The sequence below is a fragment of the Pezoporus wallicus genome, unplaced genomic scaffold, assembly GCF_028554395.1.
Source record: "Pezoporus wallicus isolate ANWC-B61680 ecotype Strahan unplaced genomic scaffold, APGP_CSIRO_Pwel_v1 contig_5967, whole genome shotgun sequence".
NCBI classification, from domain to species: domain Eukaryota; kingdom Metazoa; phylum Chordata; class Aves; order Psittaciformes; family Psittacidae; genus Pezoporus; species Pezoporus wallicus.
In genome coordinates, this window is record NW_026639377.1 from 3,891,166 (window position 1) to 3,917,329 (window position 26,164).

The following is a 26,164-nucleotide window of genomic DNA, read 5'->3' on the forward strand; positions in this document are numbered from 1 at the left end:
CTAAATGTTTCCAGTGAGTGCACTTATTATAGATGTGGATGCCAAGCAGCACTGTCTCCTTCCTCATTGTTAAGAAAGCAGTTTTATTATATAGACAGTAGCTCCTCCATCCCTTTACCAGTCTTCTCCCAAGAAGGTGTTGAGATGGCATACAGGGTTTATCTCATGCTAAGGAAGAAAGCTGTAGCTGGAGGCTCTGCTTCCTATCAGCCCAACAGCCTATTTTAGCTCATGGGACTCTTAAAAAGACAAATGGTGTTTCCTCTGCTCTTAGAGTCAGAGCAGTCCCACTGCTCTGTCCTGTCACTTCAGGTGAAAGAGTGGTCCAGCTTTTGTTACTCTAACTACAAAGTCTGTACACCCACACAGGGAAGAGCCCAGGAAATACTGACAGGAAAATGAAGTAGTGTGGGAAGCAGCATGGAGTGATGGAGGCCAGGCAAACTCTCCAGATGCAGGATTTTCCCATGCTTTTGACAGCAGTTTCCAACAAGGGGCTTCTCCAAAGCAGCTAAGGGATCTGCTATAGCTCTTACAGGGGAATGGGAAGGAACCTTGTCCTGCCTCTTGGTATTCCCAGGTGAAGCACAGGTACCACATCCCACCAAGATTTTTTTCCATTTCAATCTGGGCCATGTCAGCTCCAGACCTCCTAAAATAATACTAGAAAATTAATGTATTTTAATTTTCAGGACACTACAAATAAATCATAGAATCACAGACTGGTTTGGATTGGAAGGAACCTTGAAGATCCCTCCAGATCCAGAACAGAGGTGCTCCTTGCAGCATCTTTGTGGCCTGATTGCTCATTAACATGTAGACACCTGGAATGAGCCAGTAATGTTGGCTTTATTGCTGTATTACAAAATGATGTCCTTGATTAGCTGGCCTGCCTCAAGCTGGTCAGCTTGCAGTTGTGATGAGATTAGGACATTGGAATCCAGTGCTATTTCCAGTCATAAAACAAGTATCCATGTTGGTCTTGTGGTCATATTTGGTTCTGTTGTAAATCTCCATCCAAAATGTTAATTTTGAGGGAAAGAAAAAGAGCAGGCTCTTTCTGCAAGTGCCTTGCATCTCTGGTGAAGCAAGCTGGTAAGTGAGGCTTCAAGTTCAACACAAGCTACTTGCTTGTTTTCAGCAAAGAATACACTAAATAAATGCAAGTTGAAACGCCATCTCAAAAAAAACGACTAAAAAGATACAAAACGTAGCCTCAAAACATACTGACTCAGCTTCAAAACATCTAGGGATTATATTCCAAGAAGGAAGAGTCCATATGCATAAATATATAGAAATATAACTTTATCTTGACGTGTTTTCTGTCCCTGCTGTCGAACCTCCAACCACAAAGACGAAGATGCTTTTCTGATTTTAAACTACAGTCCCATAGATTTCTCTAAGCCATAACCTGCTCTTTTTTTGGTGACAAAGGAGAGTTGAGAGTAGGATTAGATGCTACTCAGCAGTGTCCCTTCTATGGGTGCTGGGGACAGGAGTGCCAGGAGCTTGACCCAATCAGGAGTGCCTGCCAGATGTTGGGAATACTGCTGAGCCTGTTTGCTTCTGGCAGGTCCCTTGTGCACTTCTGTCTTTGCAGTTTTGAGGGTTAAGTGCTTGTCTGAGATAAAAAAAAAAAAAACACAACAAAAACAATACAAAGAGAAAGCAAACAGAGAATGGTGCGGCTTTGGTTTTGCTTGAGTGGGCTTCTACAGCGCAGCATGGGATCGAGCAGCAGATTTGGAGAATACCAGAGAATCTGTGTGGGCACCTCTGTGGAGGTGGATAAGCCTGGAAACCTGTTCAAAAATCATGGCAAATACAGTAGCCACACAGCTGGAGGTGCAAAAAGTAGTGGCAACTATTTCACACCTCACATTTGTCCAGAGGTTGCCACTGATAAGCTGCAAGGGCTGGAGCAGCTCTGATCTGGAGACAGGATGAGAGCTGGGCTTGTTCAGCCTGGAGGAGGCTCCAGGGAGACCTTAGAGCAGCTCCCAGTGCCTAAAGGGGCTACAAGAAAGCTGGAGAGGGGCTTTGGACAAGGACTGTAAGGACAGGGCAAGGGGGAACGGCTTTAACCTGACAGAGGGCAGACTGAGATGAGCTCTTAGGCAGAAGTTCTTCCCTGTGAGGGTGCTGAGGTGCTGGCACAGGTTGCCCAGAGAAGCTGTGGCTGCCCCATCCCTGGCAGTGTTCAAGGCCAGGTTGGACGGGGCTTGGAGCAACCTGGTCTAGTGGAAGGTGTCCGTGCCCATGGCAGGAGTTTGGAACTGGATGAGCCTTATAGTCCCTTTCAAAGCAAACCAGCCTGTGACTGTGATTTCTAAAAACCCAGTGGTCACAAGGTAACCTGGTGTTATTCTGCGAGGACCTGAGTCTGCCGGTGATGTTCGGCGCGTCCCTCTTGGGTCCGACCGTGGCAGGCAGGGCAGAGCCTCCCTTCGCAATGGGGCCCTTCCTGCCCGGTCGGCGCGGCTGGAGAAGCGGGAAGCACGGGCAGCGGGGAGCCGGGAGCGGTCCAGCCGTACCCCGGCTGGGGGGGGTAGGCGTGTGACCCCGCCAGTAGCTCCGCTCCGGAAGCGTATCGGCACGGGATGGTCCTTTTTGAACCCTTTTTGTTAAGCTGCGAGGCGCGGGAACTCTTAGAACAACCATCGCCGGTAGGAAACGCAGCGGGGAAGCGATTAAACCGCTGCCGCGCCGGGGTCCCAGAGGGTTCTGCCCCGCCGGGGTGCCCCCGGTGTCTCCGCCGGCGCGCAGGACGTGCTGACCTTTCGCGGCCGCGCTGTCCCCGCCAGGCAGCTGCCGCCGTCGCTCCGGCGCAGCTCCAAGGTCAGGGCAGCTAACTGCCCCCGCAGGTAGGCGCGGAGCTGCGCGCAGGGTGCGCGGGGAGGGACCGGCGCGGCGCGTATGGGAGGCGGCTACCGCGGAGGGACGCGCTCCCCGCGCCCTTATTTAAAGTGTGGCCGGGACGCCGAGTGGTGCTGCTAGTTGGATGCGCGGGGCCCTCCCCGAAAACAAGGAGGGGGAGGAGGAAGGGGGAAGAGGAGGAGGGATCCTGGGAAGTTCAGTTTGATACCAAGTAGCGAGTGGGCTGCGGGGATCTGCTCGGAGATGGATAAGGATGAGATCCACCTGGACAGGCTGCCGGCACCGCGTAAGTCTGCGGGAATGTGGGGTACGGGAATGGGGTGGTATGGGGTGAGCTTTTTCTCGGCTCTGCGGGCGGTCGCTCGCCTCGGGCCTCCGCTCCCAGTGCCCCGATAAGGGATTTATTATTAGCGTTTTATCGGCTATATTTAAAAATTCAGGAATAATCTCTGCAAAGTAACAAAGAAATAAAATAGCTGTGTCCCGTAATGACTCCCCCTCCCTCCACCCCGCCCCAAACGATGAACCAGTGTAAAGTCCCTTTTACCTCCATTAATACAATAATTAAAAGCCTGTCTAACCCCGGAAAGCCAATCTAATTATGAAAAACTGCTGGAGTACAAAGCAGATATGACAAATCCTTGGGCTGATGACTGCTGTGAATTTGCACTGGGCCACCAAAGAGCAGCAAAGCAAAAAAGGTCTTAGAAAATGCGCTGGGTCTGTAAAATCATGTAGCTCTGTATCATTAACTAATGTGTGCAGCAAAATAAATTATATGTATTGGAAGGGGAAAATACATTCCTTGGCTGGGAATTTAGAGAATGTTTAGAGCCAAAGAGCGATCGTTTAAATGGTAGGGGGTGGGAATTTCGTTGGCTTTCCTCTGGAAATAATTCACAGCTCGGTGTCTGTGTGCATGCATGTGCACCCACAGAGGTGTTTATATAAAATCTGCATCCACATTGTGTGTGTAAAACCTTTGTGCACACACTCACTAGAACACAAATTCTGCAAAGCACTATTTACTGACTGCATTTTTCTACCAGTTTAGAGACAATAAAACTCAAACTGAGATGCTAACCAGGAACATACTGGAACACATACGATTATCCAGCTGAACTGTATACAAGTGCAGTAAATTTAGAATGGCACCATTTCTAAATTCCATGCTTTCCAATCAAAATTCCAAATCTTAACTGTTTGCAGCTAAGAATAGCATGGGGAGCCCTAGTCTTTACTACTTCTTTTTGGATTCCCACGAAAACTGTTATCCTGGAGCCTACTCATTAAATGGCCAAATATTTCACTGGAGATCAGCCCATTTCTAAAGGAACTGCTGTATGCTCATCAAACTGTAGGCTAGCCCAAGTGCTCAGCTTGGAAAGAAAATTGTTTCTTTAGTGTCTGACATAAACCAGCTGGGCTTGATATCCAAATACTGGGGTATAGGGTTTCTGTGGGCCACTGGCTGTCCCCCATTAACTTCTTTATCAAAATAAAGGAGCTTGAAATTCTCAAAACTGCAATGGGAAGAAGAAAAGCATGGGAAGCTGAAGTGTTCTCAAAGCATGTTAACAAAGAATCTTGAGAGGGAGTTCTGTCAAGGGCCTGTAGGGCCAGGACAAGGGGGAATGGCTTTAACCTGACAGAGGGGAGGTTGAGATGAGCTCTTAGGCAGAAGTTCTTCCCTGTGAGGGTGGTGAGGCGCTGGCACAGGGTGCCCAGAGAAGTTGGCAGTGTTCAAGGCCAGGTTGGACGGGGCTTGGAGCAACCTGGTATAATGGAAGGTGTCCTTGCCCATGGCAGGGGGTTGGAACTGGATGAGCTTTATGGTCCCTTTCAACGCAAACCAGTCTGGGATTCTATGACTCTATAATAGAGCTGTTGGTAAGAGGACTAAATGATAAAATGGCACTAACAAAGCTCTATCATTAGTCATGGAGCAGGTGGCAATTTATCATCACAGTGTGAGGGAGAGAGCCCTGAGAAATTGTTTGAGTGCTCTTCAGCTTTGAGAAACTTCACATGGTATTTTACATTGTCATTTAATGTACCAGATCACCCATTAGCAGTGTGAACACTGCACACCAGCCTCATCAGTGAGTTCAAGGAGCACTTTTCTTCTTGGAGTCATGTGTTTGTATCTCTGTTGATCACCCACCCAAAAGAGCTTGCTTGTAAAAGCTGTTTGTCAGATGAAAGTCCTGCCTAATTCCATAATGGATCCATGTATTGTGGTACAAATCTTACCAATTGTTTGGCAATTTTTTTGCATCTATCGGAGAGATATGTGGCAACCTGTTCTTGAGGTTTTTACATGGTCCTTATACTCAATAAGCCTCCTGCAGTCAGTGATGGAAACTTGCTTGGTAAAAAGAGTTAGGAAAAAGATGGAGTAAATGAGAGGATAATAGGAGACAGGGGAGCAAGTGGAGCCCAAACTCCACTTAGCTCTGGGTAAATCCTATCAATTGCCTGTATCCAAAGTGCTATTTTACTTTTTGTTAACCAGGAAAAAAGTGACCTCAGTACCTTATTTTTGGCCTTTGGTGGCATGAAAGGATGCCACCAAAGGCCAAAAGGATACCACTTGTCCTTAGCTACATCTGTGCCCTGAGGACCCAGACACCACAGCTAGTGCCTGCCAGCTTACTTGATGCCAGTTTCTTCCTCATGTTCTGGGGTAATGAAGTACCTAATGAAGGTCAATTGGGGTGGGCTCTGGGGAAACCTACTGGCATGTTGGCCTCTGAGAGGACCATGGTGATATCCTATCGCTTCAGAGGCACTGGGACAACTGCTCAGGACTAAGCCCGGGATTAGGAGTCAAATCTTTAACCACTGCATTTCAACAATCAAAAATTCCGTGAGGGAACACCCATTTGAAAACCATGAGTTTTTGTCACCAACTTCAGTGTCATCAGACTACCAGCCCAGAAAATGAAATGCTTTCTCTTTTTCCTCTGGAAGACATAGTTCTGTCTGGAGGTGGGACTTCAGCACAGCCTCGTAGGTTTTTCATATGTCTTAGCCTTGCTTCCCATGGTAGCACTGCAGCTATTTCCATTAGCAGTGAAAACGATGAAGCATATTAAGCTGATAAATAATCAGAGATGACAAGGGACTAATAACCGTATTGATTTATTTAGGACTCCTTTTCCAGCCCTGTAACTCACAGTCATGCACATCATTAACTTAGTATTTTAATTTGTAGCAATAACTTATTAATTTCTAGGGGATGAGCACATACACATCTGAAGCAGCTGCTTTGGCTTGGTGCTGGGCTGCAGGCATATGCCTTGGGAATGCTGAATAGCTGTGCTCCCTTGTCCTGTGCAAGGCTGGCAGGAAGCAGGGCAGTGTGTCAGTCACTCGGACCTCTTCTGGAGACTGTAATATGCATGGAAACATAACCATAGGTCTCTTGCTGCAAGTGGAGGTGAGGGAGGTGAGGCGGTGGCATAGATTGCCCAGAGAAGCTGTGGCTGCCACATCCCTGGCAGTGTTCAAGGCCAGGTTCAAGGTCTAGTGCAGCCTGGTCTAGTGGAAGGTGCTTCTGCCTGTGGCAGGGGATTGGAACTGGATGAGCTTTAAGGTCCCTTCCAACCCAAACCAGTCTGGGATTCTGTGATTGAGACGGTGGGAAGTGGGGCACTGGAGTGCCAGATCGGTGGGTGTGCTAGTGATGTGCATGTAGCCCGATGGCTGCATGCTGTGTTTGGATGGGTGGGATGTGAAATCCAGGGTAAAAGTAGCTGGCCAAAGCAGCAGGCAGAAGACTAACCCTGGGAAGCAGAATTTATTGGCATCAGGAAGGGAAAAATGCCCCTTTTGATTTGAATTACACCCTTTGGATTCTGGCGATTTTGAGGAAAGGAAATTCTTGGGGACGTGCTGTGGTTGGGGAAAAAAAAAAAGGCTTGCTTTAAATTAGACTCGCTTTGGGGAGAGGGAAGAAAGGAAGGGACTGTGACAGGTACGACAAACTTCCTGAGTTTACTGTGTGAAAGGCTGGTGAATGCTAAGTTTGCTCATCTCCCCTCCTTTTTCATGGGGATACTTCACAGTCTTATGCCACTGGGTCCTCAGTAAGCCATCCTCTGATACACTCCTGACCAGAGACTTCTCCAGGAGGCGAAGGAGGGAGAAGCTGCTCTCACTGAAAGCCAGCCTTAGATACATAGCTGTAAACCACCATACAGCAAGGGTTTTGGCTTCCTGGGAATGAGATTTTGTTTGCCTCCACACAGAGCTCTATATCCTGCTGTGTGTTATCAAGGTACTCCTAAATCTTTGAACTGTAGCATTGAAAGGCTGTTACATCTTCATTTGCTGCAGTCTGCACAGGGAAGAGCTGTCTCCACAGGATAGCCTGCCTGAAGTCCTTAGCATTTTCCTTTGGTAAGATGATGGGGAATTGAAAGTACCTGAGCTATCAAACACTCATTTCATATAAAGTTTATGTAGAGTTCTTGGGTCACTTGAAAGGTAAAGCATTAGACTGATCAGCTCCGTGAACAAGTCACCACTTCTTTCTTCCTTTCTTATTTCTTGTGAGTGTTTTCAGGCATTCTGAAGTACTTCTGTGACATCCTCATATTTCATTCTACAAGCCAAGACAACAATACTGGCATGAAATAGTTCTGCTTACTTTCAGACTACAAAAGGAGTTTAACTGGGGATGATCTGTGCTATTATGGGAATATTCACCTTCCTGACCTCACCCAGTGCTCACTGACAGACTTGGAATGATGGCAGGACTTGCAGTTGTGTTGTAGGTATAAACCCCATTGTGGGGTTTACAAATGCCATGTTTTCGGGTGTTGGCAGCCTATGTGCCTTGCTGCAGCCCCATCCCAGGGTTATTTTCAGTGGTGCTAAGTCATCTTGTGTCAACTGTTAGATGTCATGGAGTAATGTGACTAAGAGGGCACAATTTCTTTCCGGTACTCTGAAAAGCACAAAAGGATAGTGATGTCTCTGTTATCACTGTGAGGTAATTTATGGTAAATACAGGCCTTTTAGAAAAAAACACAGTGGCTGCCTTGCTGGGGAGGCTTGGGACACACAAGAAGCAAAGCTCCTAGTGCTGGACTACATTTGTCCCTACTGCCACTTCAGTGGCTGGCCCACAGGCCCTCAAGGGAAATGGAGTTTTATTTATTTGGTTTAGCCTTTGATTTGGATCCCTCATCCCTTTATTTCTCAAAGTCATACTACCTTCTGGTGGGAGGGTTGTCCCTTCTCCCTGCCTCCTAGTCTCCCTGTATCCTTTCACCATTATCTGCAGGCAACTGCCCCTTGTCCTGTGTCTGTCCTCACTCCTCGTTTGTTGTGTTTCTTTGTGCTGCACCCCATGTTGTGCTGCTACAGCTTCCTTTGCTGTCTCCAGGGTCTTGTCCCTGCCTCTCCTCTGTGGCTGGCCCACATGCCAGGGTTTTTTTTCTCTCCTTTTCTCTCCTTCAGACTTCCACAGTTTATGTCTTTGAATCTTCTGCTTGCAGTGTGTCCTTCCAGCCATTATGGGAACTATTTCCAGATTTGATCTGATAAAAATGCACTAGTAACACTTGATCCAATGCCATTCCTCTTTAGTAGCTTTGCCTGCTTACCTTATCTACATATCTGATTGACTCTTGGCAGCTCTGTATCTGTGCGAGGACCTGGATTTTTCCTAAGAATGGTGCATTAATAATCTATAGAATTGTCAAAATGTCCTTTCAGGCTGCAGCTCTGAAAAATAGAACTTTTTTCGTTTTCTAAGCCGATACAAACACCTATGGCTCTTTGCACATGACTAGAAGTGCTCTGAAGAAGATTTAAAACCTGAAATCTGTTATGAAAAGGCTAAGTGGTTTGCAGGCATTAACTGCTCTTTTTCTATCTTATAAATTATTTAACTTGCATCATGACATCAGTGATTACAAGTTAAGTATTCCTGGCTCCCAGTCCTGCTGGCTTACCTCTCCCACTATTTGTATCTTGTGTAGAGAGAAACTTGCTGACTATGTACTAAAATGAGAAAAAAAAACCCTTTGCTTTCTAAACGCATTGCAAATATTTGTTGCCTCTTGTACTCTTCATTAATGTCAGCTGGAGTTCTGCTTGCAGAACAAACTTGGGATGTGCAGTAGGGATCGGTGTGTTTAGAAGTAAGGTTCACTAGGAAAAAAAATGTCTAGAGAGAGAAGAACACATTTCACAGCACTAAACTAGTGAGAAAGGGAAAAGGTTGGCAACCAAATGTCATTTCCAGTGGAGGTTCAGAACACATTTTAAAAAAAAAGTAGGAAAAGTGAGCAGATACTGACTTCAGCAACATCACACAGGTAAAAGTAATAAATTCAGAGTCCTCGGAATGCATTTTAAACTGCTTTTTAGCATGATATTGTGGGAGTTTTGTAATGGTTCTTAAGAAGAGGACCAAGAGCCAAGGTGGAGGTTTCAGGGCTACACATCACTCAAAGTTTTAGTTTTTCAACTGCTTTGAAGTAAGGAAAGTGTCAGAAATGTGTCTAGTGCTGTGTTAACAGTCAAAGCAAAATCTATTCTGTATTTATGTCACATCATTAGTGCTATAGCATCTTGGCTGACGATGTACCACAAGACATGTCAGTGAATGTGCTTTGCGATTCTTCCTGGATTTTGGCAGGCAGGGATTCAAAATATGGTATGACTTTATGCTTGTGCTATGATTGCCCAGAAGAAATCTACTGCAGACTGCAAAAGATGACAGCTTTTATGCAAATACCATTAAATTCATCACAGCAAGCTGCGGCACTATTGTCCTGAAAAGGTTTTCTGCTGATGGATGCAGGCAATTTTGGCAACCCAGCAAGAGGAGGAGAAAGGATTGTGTGGGCATGCTGCATTTGCTGCTGTGTTTCTGTGAGTAGAGCATTCAGCTTCATATTAAATCATCTCTTTAGTTTGGGTTAGCATTGCTATGGTGTATTTTTATAGAGAAGCCAATCTTTTGTGTTTGATCAGGTATAGATACTGCTGATGGAAGGGATGCATGTAACAGTTTGGGATGTAATGTTTGGTGCCACAATATATCTGAAGGGAGGTATCAGAGGCAGAACCACTGCAAGGATAAGACTAAGCAGACCATGTCAAAGCAGCTGGACCTGGTACTGTGTTCAGCTTTGGGGCCCCCAACACAAAAGGGACCTGCTCGAGTGAGTCCTGAGGAGGCCAAAGAGATGCTGTAAGGGCTGGAGCAGCTCTGATCTGGAGACAGGCTGAGAGAGCTGGGCTTGCTCAGCCTGAAAAGAAGGTGGCTCCAGGGAGACCTTAGAGCAGCTCCCAGTGCCTAAAGGGGCTACAGGAAAGCTGGAGAGGGGCTTTGGACAAGGGCCTGTAGGGACAAGACAAGGGGGAATGGCTTTAAACTGACAGAGGGGAGACTGAGATGAGATCTTAGACAGAAGTTCTTCCCTGTGAGGGTGCTGAGGCGCTGGCACAGGTTGCCCAGAGAAGTTGTGTCTGCCCCATCCCTGGCAGTGCTCAAGGCCAGGTTGGATGGTCTAATGGAAGGTGTCCCTGCCCATGGCAGGGGTTGAAGCTGGGAGAGCTTTAAGGTTCCTTCCAACACAAACCACTCTGTGATTCTGTATGCAGTGAGAGCACCCTTTCCCAAGGCTCACTAGTGAAAACTACTACTTTATTGTCTGTATCCTGTATTCCTGGCACAGAGTCTGAGAGTGGTCTAAAGAAGGAAAATGGTTCTCTGCATGTTGTATGAATGTTGGTATGTGGTCAGCAAACCTTGTCCAGATGCTTGTAGCTTGCTGCATACTTTTGAATGTTCTTTTTCTGATGAATGGCAAGAACAGGTTTCTAAAAATAAATTAATGGTTTTCCCTTTCTTACTTCCTGTGACTTAATATACTTTATTTATCTATATGGCTACTAGTCATCATCATTCTTTAGCTCACAAGAGTATAAACAAAAATGAGCCTGAGTCACAAAGTAAGGATGTTGAGCCAGGCTTTTTCCAGGATTTTAGCCAGGTGTAGGAGTTGGAGCCTGGGGCTTGTGAAGGGAAAGGGCTGGCTCTGGGGTCGTGCTTCAGGAGTCTTGCATATGAAACAAGGCAGCACAGAGGTGCTTTCTGCATCTTCTTCCAAGTTGGTAAGACCTTGCAGCTCTGTGCAAAGAGCTGAAAATAAGCAGAGTGTATTTTCAAGGTTAGTTTATCATTCAAATAATGTAACCCATGTGAGAGTCCCTTTAATTATTCCTCTTGCATACCCAAGGGTTGATCAGACCAACATCTAAGGCAACGGTTACTTTCATCTAATCTGTTCTAGAAACAAACATTAACAAATTTATCCTCCTAGGGCAAATAGTCAATTCATCATGCAGCTAATAGTGTGGCCCAAAACCAGTCATAAACTTGAATCAAACACATTTCAGAAATCATGTTGTTGGGATCTTTAGGAAGTAGGTCTCTTTTCTCTGGTGATTGCCTACTAAAATCTAAGCCTGATTTGTACAACAGTAGCAGAACATGCTAGAATTTTGTTTACTTACTAGAAATGTGAAGTAATCTGACCTGAAACATTCTAAGCATCATTTTCATTCCCAGAACATATTTTGGGAAGTCCTCTCTTTGTTGCGAAGGAGCACATCTGTCCGTTACAACGTACGTTAAATAGGAAAGACCCATTACAAGGTGGACTGGACAATATGAATTAATGCTCTCAGGACCTCTGTGTATACACATAGCTGTGTGTTGGGAGATAATAGGACTCACTCTTTGTCTCATGGGAGAAGCAGACTTCCTAACAAGCAGAACAATGAAGAGTGAGTGTCAACATATTCCAATTTTTTATCATCATGACCAAAACTTTCATTTCAAGGGATTATTCTGGGGCTATCAGTAGCAGCAGTGTACTAGTAGGCTTGTGTCTGCAGGCTCCATCGGTTTATCTGTAGGGTTTAGTGTTGATATCAACAGGGGCATAGATTTGAAATGCTATTTCATCTTTACAATCTCTGTCAATAATCTATTTGACAGCTGAGACTGGCTAAAAAGCATAAGAGAACAGCCTATGGTACGTTGAGAGGATATACTCCAGCTAAGAGAAACAGCTATTTCTATTCTACAGGTCTGTGTTTCAAATTCAGTCGTCTTGTAGAAATATTATACTCCATGTGCCCTGAGATTTAAGATGATGTCTGGGCTCTCCAAATAGAACAGATCCTGTTTCTGAACAGTTGCACTTGAGGGTGTACAGAAGATCCTCCTTTAACTCCCATGGTAGGGAGCCAGGTTGAGAGGCAAAGGCTGAACACAGAAATCATGTCCTAGCCCTTTTGGACATGCTTTAGAAGTGCAATGTATTTCTTTACCCACAGATCTTAGAGGATTCATAAACTTTAGTGAGCTGCCAGAAGAGTCGATCGACTCCTTTTGCATTGCATTCTTTGCTGTTGCACAACTTCTGTTATATGGCAGGAATGAATATGTTGAATTTATGGGTTTGACAAGTAACGGAAAATGAGAATTGTCACTTTAGTTCACTTTTCATTTCAGATTCAGCTGAGAGAAGATTCAGAAAACTACCATGGGCATTGTGTAGGTGAGAATGGAAAGAGCAAAGCGGCACGTGTCTGCCCCAAATTCAATAGGGTCAAGTTGTTCTGGGTACTCCTTGGTTCAGAAGTGGAGATTAGACTGTCAGGCTATGTTGATTCACTCTTCTCTTTACTTTGCAGGGGACTGTTGAGAGTCATCCTACAGGAAAATCTGACTGAATGAAATAGCTGTTTTTTAAAATCACAGCTAATCATTTTCATTTGAGAATGAATTTGGTCTCCGCAACAGGCTAAGAATAATGACAAGTCATCAACCCAAGAGAAATTCTCTGTGCTTGCCTGCACTGTTCTTATCCTGCCCTCATGACTTTTTTGTGCTGCCATACATTATTGTTAATTAATCTTAACCATTTAAGTCCATCTGACAATATAACTGAGTCTTTGGATAATAAAAAACAAAACCCACATACTAATTACCAGTGGAAGAGCAAAACCAGGTTTTGGATTAGGTTTTAAACATTGTTACATACCAGAGGCATAAAAATTAAGTCTGAGCTTTTTAAAGCAAGTTATTTCTAAATGGCAGATGAATTATTTTAAGTTTTATTAAAATTTTTCATTGTAACATCTTGCTGACAAGCCTTCAGTTAAAAGAGCCAGTTTCCAAAGCAAGGTATTTGTTGTCTTCATAACATAAATTAATGAAAGATTTCCCTTTTTCTTTTAAGTATATTTTCACAAAATAGCTCATTGGGGTTGTATCCCAACATCTTCCATGCCTGTGTTTCCAAGGGAAGCCTGCAGCATGCTTCTGCATAGCGTTTTCTCCACCAAACACAAACAGTATTTCACAATACAGCCCTGATACTTCATTTATGCATCTGTGGAAGCAGTTTTTAGAACTATTCAGTTGAAGTAGAGGATCTTTGTGTTTCATGTGAACTCTGCTCTGGAATCCAGCAAAGATTGTGCCATTCATTTTAATTTGTGCAGCCAAGCACATGTCTAATGGTAGCAGAGTTCAGCATCTCATCACTCATGGCACTAGATCTTTAAAGGAAAACCCAGTCAAAGCAGTTCCTGGGAGCCTGCAATTGATTTCAGTCCAGCAATTACTCTGTATTGACTGACTTGGACACATTGTCCATCAGGAGCAGGAGTTGCCGACATAGACTCAGTTGCGCAAAGTTTTCCTGTTTTGCAGATGGCCAATAAAACCAGAGACCTTTGCAAACATATTTCAACCTCAACATGAACAAGCTGATGCTGAAAACTCCCCAAAAGACATTTAATGTCATTTACTGAGTGAAGGGTGTATATGTGGTGTCATTTAATAACATGAGTAGGAAAAGAGAGTTCTTATAACCAGGTGATTCCAGGGGAATGTGCCTCCTCTGGAGTCTGGTACTGCTACCAGACCAAACCAGGGAGCTAATTCAGCTTTTACAAGGTTTGATACCTCTTTTTTGCAGCTGCTGTCTTGTTTTACTCTCTTTCAGACTATATTTTTAAGATTTAAAAGGAGAAAAGAGGCTATTACAGACACAAAGACCCAACAGGCAAAGTGTTTCCGCTATCCCGAGGCACGAAATCTGAGCTCCTTTGGAACCTGAATGAGTCCTGGCACAGTCTTGTTCTTTCTTTATATATTTATTTCCCTGTTTGGCTATTCTACTTGCTTTTCCCACGTTATCATCAAAGTGGCTCCAGAAGGGACAGTTGTGAAACAGAAACTATCTGAGTAGGGGAACAAAACCAGAGCTTTTTGTTAAGCTAAAGATGCCTCCGGTTTAGCAAAACCAAACTCTAATTGCCCTAAGTATCTGCAAATGTTGCTGCTCTCTTCTAAAAGTGTTTTAATGTTGGGGGGTGGGGAGAATGAAGAAAGGCAAAAAGAGATGTCAGTGGCAGCCCTGTCACATTGAAATTTGGGTTGAGCCAGTTCAGGAATGGTGGTTTATCCCTCTTCCTCCTCTCTGCCCTGGCCTGAGTGCAGATAGATTTGCAGCAGTGAAGCTAAGGGAAAAAATAGTTCTTTTCCCTGGTTCACATGAACTGCTTTGAACTGGAACAGATGTGGATGTACAGAACTATCTGCTTACAGCAACTGTTCCATTTATAACCACGGGTTTTCTATTCAGGTCTCTTTATCATTTTAACTTGTTTTCTGTTTCCACGTCCTTTTCCACAATAAAATAGTCTTAACTGAATGGGTTTTCAGCTTGCATCGAAAAGTGCTATTCCTTGCATGAGCATACAATGCCAGCGTTATTGTTCAGTGACTTTTTGCTAATAATGATGGCCAGTGGAAGAGAGGTTGAGTTTGGGTTTGTGGTATTTGGAAAATGGGGTTCAGAATATTGGTTTATTTTCAAATTAGGGCAGAATCTGGAGTCTGATGTGAAAAAATCTTGCAAAAGGTGTTTGTAATATTTAACCTCCAAATGACATTTCCATTAATTTTCTGCTGTTTTGAACTCTATTTAACTTTGGTGTACAAACTAAGTTTGTGTGCAACCCAGACCAGAATTTTTTCAGTGAGATAAGAGATTCAAACTCAAACACAAAAATGAGGATGGTGGTGTTGTTTGTGCTTTGTGTTTTTCATGAACTCCTGCTTTGGAGTAAGTTCACTCCCTGTTTGATTTAAGTGCTCAATAATTAATTCTGCCAATGCTCTGCTAAGGAGGAAGGCGAGTCCTGCAGGTCCTAGTGACTGAGGCATGGGGATGTGTCCTGAGATGGTTAAAATCCATGGAAGTCATAAATGCAATCAGTGGTGGTTGATTAAAACTCATCAGTTAGGCCTCTCCAGTGCTGTGTTTGCTTGGGTGGACCATGTGGCCTTTATTATAAAATTAGAAATTCATTTTTGTAGAGTTACTTCAGTTTCTTGGTTCTCTAGTTTTTCATGGAGACAAAGAGTTGTTTGTATATTGGAGACTGTCCATGTTACGTTCTTTGGGTTTAGTTCATTGCTTTGGGCCTTGACATTGAAAACTAACTTCATTGAAGCTGTGCAAACAGATAGGATTTTAATCTAAACCATATTAAAAGTTGGAACCTTCTGTGACCATGGGGTTTCTCTGGGTTCAGCCATGAGCCTGCACTAACTTTGGGGTGGCCAAAGATTATTTTTGTGATGTGAAGGCACTTTTCTCTCTTCTGGTTGACTTGGTACCAACTCTAAAACTGGATGATGTGGTCCTGTGAACCAGTGTTTTGTCAGTGTTGGGATACCGTGAGGAGCAGTCTAGGAAGGCACCACAGTGTTGCAGCCCCCCAGGCTATGGATTCCTCACAGTCTGGGGCAAGAAATGCTTTGCTGTTGTTCAGCTTAGATGTAAGGAAGAGGCTCTTCCCTGTGAGGGTGCTGAGGTGCTGGCACAGGTTGCCCAGAGAAGCTGTACCTGCCTCATCCCTTGCAGTGTTCAAGGCCAGGCTGGTTGGAGGCTTGGACAACATGGTCTGGCGTGAGATCGCTGGCCATTGCAGGGGGTTGGGAACTGGATGAGCTTTAAGGTCCCTTCCAACCCAAACCATTCTGTGATGCTCAAGTTAAATGAAAATAAAAGTAGATACTTGCATTATGGAGGAAAGAGTTTCAAAAGGTTCCCCAACAACAAATGAATGAAGAAACAAAATGAAATGTTGCGCTTAATCTGCTCTGACCAAGGTTAAACGGGTAAGATCTCTTTCTCCATCTGTCAAGCTGATGTGTAGACAGTTTTCTGACACACAACTTAAATCCTGACTCACTTAAACTCTCGTGTAATTGCACCCCCGGGGTTCACCTTTCAGGGAGAAGTGTTTCTCTTGCTCTTTTCTCCTTCCCATTATCCATATGCTTTCTGTCTCAATAGATAGAAATAGCTGTAGTTCGCTTTGCTTGGTTTAATTTTCATTTGAAATTTCTTCTAAGAAAAAAATACAGATATTTAACTGCAGATATATATATATATTTTTTAAATCTCCTTGACTGTTTCTGGTTATATTGCCTCTTTTCACCACATAACAAACCCTTTTCACATTATCCCCAGGGCAGAACTTTTCTTGTGAACTCTTCTAGTGTCCTTGCACTCCCCTTGTGTAGCTTTAATACAAACTAAAACTTTATGGGAATGTAGCCCGTCCACAACCACATGAAAGCTGTGGTTTCTAAACAACCCCCAGCATTGATCAGGTCTGGTGGTTCAGTTTTGATTTGATATGTTCTCTAGAAACCGTACTTGCAATGTTCAGTGAAGGCTGGAGAGCAGACACCAAGTTCCCAAAAGGTAATTGCTGTCTGGACTGAAGCAGCATCTCATTTATCCCTTCCTGTAACTTGTCCGCATGAGTCATTTTAGCCTCTTATTCACCTAAACACCACCTAATTTGCCTGGTTTTAATGTTGATCAGCAGTAATTTCTTAATGTGAAGAATGTATGGTGAAGGAAAATCAGTTTACAGTTCTTTGATAGATCAGTTCCATTTTTTTGTTCACATTTGCCTGTTTTATTTACTTTAATTTTAAGGAAAAATAAGTACATGGAGTCTGGTTTTAGTCGAGGACTTTTCTGTTTTATGTGAGGAACAGACAAAGACCTGTTGCATCAGAGGAGTAAAATTAAGTGGGGGAAAAAGAGTGTTCTTTCTCTTCAACAAATCAAGTGCTTCCACCGTACAGGAATATACAGCAGCGTATTCTGCCCACATGTGTGGGCACTAAGGATAAGTAGACACATCAACAGAGGGAAATCTCTGACAAGTTTTAATGTCACTTGCACATGGGATGTATCTTTGGAGACAGTCTGTCCCTTTCATTCCCTAATAACTTTTGACAAGAGACAGATAATGCGGCAGAGTTTATTTTAAGGTAGATTGTTTAATTTTGTATGTCTTCTCTGTCTCTCCCTTCTTTTCCTCTCTCTTTTCTTTTTCACACCAAAAAGTTAATGCCCCAGCTCTTTAAGTTTGGGGTTTTAGGGTAAATAACTGGTTAGATTTGGGCAGGAAGCAATGGATGCAAAGAGCAGCTGGATGTTGTTGGAATCACAGGTCTTTGGCTGTGGGGGACATGCCCCCCCCCCCCCCCCCCATCCTTCTGCTGGGGGAATTTCTGGGTCTCTGTCTGCAGGTAAGAGATAATACTCCTGAGCTGTTCCCAGGGTTCATGCAGAAGAATCCAGATTTTTTCCTGTTTTTTTCTTTTTCCTATTTTTTCATTCTTCTGTATGCCTTTTGTTCTTTTATCAGGTGTGCACTTGAGGTTGGTGGTAAGTACCACTGAGCAGAGTAGTGCTGGTGGAGGTCAGCCCCAAGCATAACTGAGCAGACTCCCAAACCATGTGGTTGTTCAGTGGAGGGTTAGATGTCTAAACCAGTACATTATCTGATCAATACTTGTGACCAAAAGAAGATTTAAACATCAGGGTCTTCAAAATAGAGAAACAGTTTGTTCACCAGTGCTTGAGCATGCTTGATGCAGGCAGCTTTGCTGTCTCTCTGCATCCATCTATGCTCTCACAGCACCAAATACATCCAGAGGAAATAGGATGAAAGGTAAGAATTCTTTTGGAATTCTTAAGGGCAGTCTGGAGAGGCTGCACCTGGGAGGAAGTGGATTAATTTTAAAGCTCTTGGAAGTGCGTAAATATGGGTGATGCTCTGCCTTTTCTGGCTCCCATTTTAGGCTGATCTGTTATACATCTGTGGCACCATCGATAAATGAGGCATCACCTCATTTGAAGGGCACAGAAATTTGCTGTGGGAACCTGGTGTGTTCCTGTAGGCTGGAGCTCCCTCAGGCCCCAGTTTGCTTCCAGGCATGTCCTGCAGCCTTCTCCAAGAAGGGTGCAAAATGTCTTACCTGAAACAGAAAACAGAGAGAGGATAGTTTGCCCCTGAAGAATTTTCTTTCAGGTTCAAAACATGAATTCTGGGTTGGTTGGTAAAGTGCTGTTTGAGAGGCTGCTTTTGTAAGACACATGTCAAAGCCCTTCTTGAATCCTATCAGCTCTTTGCATCAACTGGTGTCTTACAGTGAGAGTACACCAAAGTCTGTGTGAATGAGTGCTTCACTTTGTGTTTTCTGTATTAGTGATGCATTACAGCAGCATAGGATCAAGGAAGTCTGTTAAAGAGGAAAATATCTATCTCACCTCACTAAATTTGTGCAATAAAATGATGAATTTGGACTATGAGGGTTGTAACTGGAGCCTTTCACAGCCTCCCCCCATGCACCAGTAGGGTGTTCTGTTTTAGAAGCAGGGATCTTACAGTAATACCAGCTTTAGCTCATCAGCTTTTGCTCCATTCTCACCATTCTATTGCTTAAAACCTCAATCAGTCAATTATGAGTCTGCTACAGAGTCTGAGCCTTAACCCTTCCTTGGACTTGCTACTGCTATTTGGTTGGATGGGGCTTGGAACAACCTGGTCTAGTGGAAGATCTCCCTGCCTGTGGCAGGGGAGCTTTAAGGCTCCTTCCAACCGATACCAGTCTGGGATTCTATGATTTCTTTCCATCCTAATTTACACAATAATCTCATAGTTTAAAATGAACATCCTGTCCTTCCTTACCTACTGTGTGCAAAACTTAAACCCAGTCAAAATGTCCATATAGAAGTAAACTGATGGATGTCTGAAACCTTCTGCTTTTTGAAAGCACTAAAGCTTACCCTTTAAGCTCTCTTTATAAGGCTTTATGAGGGAATAACTTGTGGCTTTTAATTCTCAGGGTGAGGAGGGGAGCAGCCATTAAGTAAAAATCTGTCTGGAGTAAGTGAAGCTGATAGTCACCAAAGTATGCGTTACAGTATGGTCAACATCTGTGAGAGGCTGTCACTGAGAACAGGCCAAAAAGGCAGACTGAAAGACAAATTAGAAAGGAGGTGGAGTGTTATTAAAGCTCTTAATTATAAACAGGAGGCACTCTGATGTTGGTTCTTTTCTTTAAAACTGCCCTGTGAGCAGGACTTTCTGACTGGGAGATGGTAGCATGGGATCCAGAACCTTTTTTAGGCTTGAGAAGAAGCTGCACGTTGTCTTATCATATTGATGTATTCCAATAATGAATTTGAACCATGAGAGTTATGGACTGTAGGGTTTCTAATAGTGTTTTCCACTGGTTGTAACTCAGCTCCAGTAGGCATTGAAAGATTGAAAGAAAGACATGCTGCCCTTCACTAGAAAATGTTTGACTCCTGACTGGTTCTGAAATCCCTGGTCTGCTCTCAGCATCACATAGTGTGTGAGCATGGTAGATCATCCGTTGTGGAGATGCAAACATTTTTGAAAGGGCTTTAGAAAAGTATTTCCACCTGTGTTTTCATTGGTAGTAGCAGCTATTAACATGCTGAAAATATTACAAGAGCTGATTCCTTTGCCTCTTAAAGAAAGGGTGAGTTAACACAATATTTGTAGTGATTCAGATTTCATATGCTGCTTGTTTAGGTGGCTTTGGAAATGTTGTGTTGGAAGATAGGCACCAAAGCTTCCCTGAGTTCATAGAATCCCGGACTGGTTTGGGCTGGAAGGGACCTTAAAGCTCATCCAGTTCCAACCCCCTGCAAGGACACGTTCCACTAGACCAGGTTGTTCCGAGCCCTGTGCAAACTGGCCTTGAGGTCAAGGGCTAGGCTCTAGCAGTAACTTAGTTGTGTTGGTGCCAGGACCCATCTTGGAGGTGACAACCATGGTCTGTGTCCTGTTACCCATCCTGGTGGCCATGCTGATGGCCATCAGGCAGGAGTGGCAGCAGGCTTGCCACGCTTACTGAATGTAATTAAACACTCCATCAGAGCTGGTGCACAGCAGCTGTTTTGAGAATAACATGATGGAAATGTGATGGGACATTTTGGTGGCAGTAAGCCCATGCATACTTGCAACTGGGAGCGCCCTGTCTCCCCTTGAATGCCCCATTCCATGCCTTAGTTTCAAATATACTTAAGAGTGGCTATATTAATGAGAGCTACTGCTTAATTTGTTTAATTTGAAAAGCTGGAAGGCTTTCTGGTGAGGGGTGTTATAGAAATTATTATAGAAGTTATTCCCATACTGCTATATGGGAATATGGGTGAAGAAGGCATGTTTAGAAAAGCTTGAATGACTGCAGTTTTCTGTCCTTTTGCTTTGTGTTGTTATCCCTCATCCTTGTCACTATTGGAATGCCAGTGCTTTTGGAATTACCTTTTCAACTTGGTCCTACAGGTTACTAATGAACCAGACCTATCTACTCTGAGAAATCTTTGTTTAGCATCAGCAAGACAAATAGCCTGCTTAAATATGCACAGGTTTGTGTTTCCCTCCATCAGGACTGACAAGCTTTGTCCTTAGTGGTGTCTGTTCTTGTGTTTTTAAATCCATGTTTGTATTCTGCTCTGGGTATTTATTTTAAAATCTAGTTGTGAATCAACATATTCTCAATCTGAAATGTAGATCTCAGACTGAGATATTTCAGATGTTTGAACTGAATCCAGTTTTAAAGTACCATAGTTATCTAAGAAGTACATCAAAGTTTCCTTCAGTGTTCATTTCTCATTATTATCTGTTCTGGAGCCCTGATTGTTTTTTTAGTGTAATTAGTGTATGTGTTACCATAAGTTCTCTTTGTGATCTTGCATCAGATGTGTTTACAGAGAAGAATCTCTTCCTGTACCTATGAACTGAAGTTTTACTATATCAAAACCAAACCTTTACCCTGATTCCACAATTTTAGACACTGCATCTGTGTACTACTGGGTTACTCCAAAGTGCTGGTTTTATTTCACTATGGTCACTATGGTTTGCATTTCTATCAGATTCCTTAAGAAAGTCACCCAAATGAGTTAATGGTAGCTCTATACTATGCCAGCTTTATGCTGGCTGTGGCAGGACAGGATCTAAAATTAAGTGTGCTCATGACAAATTACCCTACCAGAAATTTCTTGGAACTTGAAGCAGTAAAGTGATTATATTTACCATTTAGCATGTTGTGTTATGGGACTGTGAACTGTTGGATGTGGTACCAGCAGCCTTACATCTTACATTGTTAAACCAGACTTGGTTGTGCATACCTTCCTGGAAAAGGATGTGCTCTCATGACTTGGGATGAGAACCAGACAAATACAAAACACTCCACCTGAGTAGAAATGGTTAGCTGGTTAAATAGCAGTTCCTCAGAAGAAGGTCTAGAAGTCATAAACTAGGCATAAATCCACAATATCTTATGTCATAGGGAACATGTAGTAATTCGGCTCAGGGCTGGAAAAGCCTGACCTGGAGTATCTTACCCAGTTTCAAGCAGGTTTTTGCAAGAAAAGTGTGTATTATACAGGTTAATGCTGAGAGAACATCAACAAAAATGAAGAAAAATCTAAGAAAATATGTCTTAGAAGAAAGCAATGGGAGAGAGGCATTTGGCCAACAGGGTTTGCAAACTTCCCGTTGGGTTTCCAGGTAGAATTGTTGTTTGTGGGGAACATTCATTATCCTTGTCCTGTTCTAAGGTGCCCTATGTTAATGCTGGAATTTATTTGTAACCTGGAGGGAAAAATCCATTTTACATGACAGGAAAGGAACTAGTGAGAAACCTTCTGTGTATGCATGGCCTCTGTTCCAGCTGCTTTCAGGAACTCTTGGGTCATCATGTCTAAATCTTTGCTATTTTGGGGAACCACATTACAGAATCCCACTCATGAATTTCTCAAGTACCATTATAAAAATAGTTTGATTTGATGTATTTATTTATTTTTATTTTCTATTTTCTTTGCTTCCATTCCTCTGATAGAAACCTCATGTCTTTGATTTGGAGGCTTATCTCTAATGATCTAAATGTTAATGTTAATGTAGTCACATATGTGCTTTATTTGTTCTTCATTGCCCTTTGGTTTCTTGACTCAGGGGGAAAAGAGAGTAATGAAGGGGTAGTTCTTTTATTGTCTTCTAGAAAGACAAGCTTCTCCTTCCATCACCACCACCTCCCCCCTTCCCCCCCGAGTCATTCTCCATCTGTTTAAGTTTGAGTTCATGTTGCTGAAATAGGGGGTGATGAATACTGCAGGCCATATCCTAGAGAAATGATGTTTTTTCATCTTTACTGGAAGTCTCTTGCTTGATATACCCTAAATTGTCCTTTGCCTTTTTCCTGAGCTGTGTCTCACAGATGGATAGTTGTACTTAGATCAACTGATACATAAAGGAGTCCTGAAGTATCCTGCAATGCTAGACAGAGCCACCAAGTATTACCTCTGCAGACAGTTAAGAACAGCCTGTTAATCAGAAATCACATTCCACCGTACTGAGAGCCCTGATGGGGTTGTAAAGGAATTACAGTCATAGAAAAGGTATTTTTGTGGGTGTTCCTTGGAATCAAGAAGTCCTGTTGCTTTTGGGCACAGGGCTGACAGGCAGTAGGTGTGCAGTTCAATCATAAGGTGTTAGCTGCAGTTTGATCATAAAGTGTAAGTCAAAAGGTTGGTTTGACACTGTTTTCTGCTGTTCTGCTCTGAGAGCACCTCTGCCACCAGTGGTAACTAGGCATTCTCAACAGGATATGTGTCTCCCACAGAGAAGACCTAGGTGGCTGTTGGAGTGGAGGGGTGTTAGCCATCTCTTAACACCATCATAAGGGAACTCGAGCAACACAGCAACTTGAAGTTGTTACTGATAGCAAAAAGAGGTTTGGTTAGGGTTGGAAGGGCCCTTACAAAGATACCCCTTAAAACATATGTTTGAGAGGAACTGATGTACCAGGTGAAGTTTTCTAGAGATTGAGCAACAACCTCAGCTGATTTTTGGAGGTGAAGGTTTTTGGGCAGTGTATAAAGACTCAGAAGATTCATCACCCTCACCTCTTTCAGTAGAGGGAATCACACATTCTCATTGTGGACAGCAAGTCTAGTTTCTGAGAGGAGCTATTTCTTACAGCAGCTGAGGCAAGAGATCAGAAAGATAACCACATCATATTGTATGTGGCTATATTTTACATACTCTGAGAAGTTCAAGGTATTCATTATTGTGCTATGAGGATGCTGGGGAGGAGCTCTTCTTTGCAGACAGTAGGGGTAGGACAAGGGGTAATGGGTTAAAACGTAAACAGGGTGTCCTGGGTTCAGCAGTAGCAGTCATGTTTCTCCTTCTTGGTAGCTGGTGCAGTGCAGTGTTTTGACTTTTGGCCTGGGAACAGAACTGATAGTGATGTTTTGGTTTGGCCAAGGACTTTGTGAGCCTCATGCTCTGCCAGGGAGGAGGGGAAGCCGGGAGGAAGCAGAGACAGGACGCCTGACCCAAACTGACCAAAGAGGTATTCCATACCACAGCACGTCATGCCCAGGATGTAACTGGGAGTTAGCCGGAAGGGCTGGGCGACTGCGGGGTTGGAGCAGATGTCGGGCTTGGGGGGTGAGTTATCGGTTGGCTGGTGCTGAGGTGTTGTATTCTCTTCCCTTGTTATTCCCTTTATCATTATTATCATTGGTGGTAGCAGTAGTGATTTGTGTTATACCTTAGTTACTAAACTGTTCTTTTCTCAACCTGTGGGAGTTGCATTCTTTTCGATTCTCCTCTCCGTCCCTCAGGGAGTAGGGGGAGGGAAAGAAGGGGGGGAGTGAGTGAACAAGTTACCTGACTGGGTTTAAACCACGACACAGGGGAAGTTTAGATTGGATATAAGGAGGAAGCTCTTTACTGTGAGGGTGGTGAGGCACTGGAATGGGTTGCTCAAGGAAGTTGTGAATGCTCTGTCCCTGGTGGTGTTCAAAGCCAGGTTGGACAGAGCTTTGAGTGACATGGTTTAGTGTGAGGTGTCCCTGCCCATGGCAGGGGGTTTGGTACTATATGATCTTAAGGTCCTTTCCTGCCCTAACTATTCTGATTCTATGATTGACACCAGGACTTGAGCAGAAGCAGCCTTGTCTTTCATAGAGGGTAGAAAAGACCTATAAGATTATCAAGTCCACCTGTTTTGCCAAGACTGCTAAGTCCACCACTAGCCCATGTCACTAAGGGCCTCATTATGATAGATACAAAGTACGGAGAAAGCAGAACTGTCAGTAAATAATAAAACCAGTAAGTATCCACCCCTAAACCAGCAGAAAGAGTCCAGCTTAAGGGCAGAATGGCCATCATGCTGGTGGTGGGGATATTGATGGATTTGAGAATTGCAGAAGCTTGGTGTCCCAGCTTGAACTGCCAGCCATTGCACCCATGAGGACTGTAACCCATGAAGATACAACCTCATGGGGCTCCTGATGATGAAGCAACAAGGCTTTGTTCAGAAGGGCACAGTTTCAAAAGGTCATTGCTGAGTGGAAAGTTTTTATCTGCTGAACTGAATCAATATTTTGCAATTTGTAAATCTTAGAGCCTTGGTGTGCCCTGGTGATGCTGGTGGGTTAATGAAAGCTAAATGTCTTTCTGTACAAGATGATCCTGTTCCCCTTCCCTCTTTTTACCTAAGGCATCATTTTCCTAGGGTACAGTAGCAGCGCCACCAGTCACTTTGTGCTGCTACTAAGAATTTCCATATGTAAACAGTACTCCAGATTGTTTATTGAAGTGGCTTATATGAAGTCATCCAAACCTCTGGGAATTGTACCATTAATTTCCCCAATAAATAGGCAGAAGGACAGAAGCCAAACAGGATACAAGCGCTAAAAAGGCCTCAAGGTCAGCAAAATGTGCCCCTTTCTGTCAAACCAGCAAGTCATTGTTTTGCTATGAAAAATAGTATTTCAGAATTTTCTACAATTGGCTGGGTTTGGTGCTTGGCTTCTTAAATCACATTTGAAAGGTGACAGGCTGAGTCCTTTCTAAGAGCCAGAGGTCTAATTAAGTAAGATAAAAGATTAGCAGAGAAAGCTTGATATGTTCTTGTTTCAAGTCACAAGTGACAGGAGAAGAGGAAATGGCCTCAAGCTGTGCCAGGGGCGGTTTAGGCTGGATATTAGGAACAGTTTCTTCCCCAGAGGGTGTTCAGGCATTGGAACAGGCTGCCCAGGGCAGTGGTGGTCACCGTCCCTGGAAGTGCTCACAAACCATGCAGATGAGTCCCTCAGTGAGATGGTTTAATGGTGGCCTTGGCAGTGCTGGTGCATGGTTGGACTTGGTGATCTTAAAGGTCTTTTCCAACCTGTCTGATTCTATAATTCTATGTTCTTGTACAGGGAGATCCCAGTAGGACAATGTGAGAACTGTGACCCAGGCTGGAGTAGGTGCCATGAGGCACTTTTTTTTTTTTCTTTTTCTGCTGGAACATCACTTTCAGGGATGACATTGCTGGTTTGTAGATATTTTCTCCCATGAGAACTGTCACTTCAAAAGCTTCGGGTTGGGTCAAGTCGTAGCTACGTGTATACTTTTTCAGTACCATTAAAGCATCCAGCCTTCCACAAAATACAATTTAAATACCATTTTTGTGATGTGTTATTGTGGGACATTAATAATAAAATCACAGAATAGCGGACTGGCTTGGGTTGCCAGGGGTGGGGCAGCCACAGCTTCTCCGGGCACCCTGTGCCAGTGCCTCACCACCCTCACAGGGAAGAACTTCTGCCTGAGAGCTCATCTCAATCTCCCCTCTGTTAGTTTAAAGCCATTCCCCCTTGTCCTGTCCCTACAGGTCCTTGTCCAAAGCTCCTCTCCAGGTTTCTTGCAGCCCCTTTAGGCGCTGGGAGCTGCTCTAAAGTTTTAGTATTGACATCACTACTGTGGTCAGGGAAAGAAAAATTCCTTTCTCTTAATCAGCAAGAAATGTATTGCATGCTTAAAAGTAATC

General features: G+C 43.7%; 1 protein-coding gene across 5 annotated transcripts in view; it reads left to right on the forward strand.

Moving 5' to 3' along the window:
- Positions 1-3,020: 3,020 nt before the first annotated feature.
- The window catches only part of ANO1 (anoctamin 1), an 82,860-nt gene continuing 59,716 nt past the window's right edge, over positions 3,021-26,164 (forward strand). For 3 of the 5 annotated variants that reach the window (XM_057414380.1, XM_057414381.1, XM_057414382.1), the window contains exon 1: positions 3,024-3,163. In XM_057414380.1, coding sequence (XP_057270363.1) covers positions 3,121-3,163 — 43 coding nt within the window. In that variant the 5' untranslated portion in view covers positions 3,024-3,120. Of the gene's footprint in view, positions 3,164-26,164 lie in introns of all 5 variants that reach the window. The other 2 variants (XM_057414383.1, XM_057414379.1) reach the window with 2 other exon arrangements.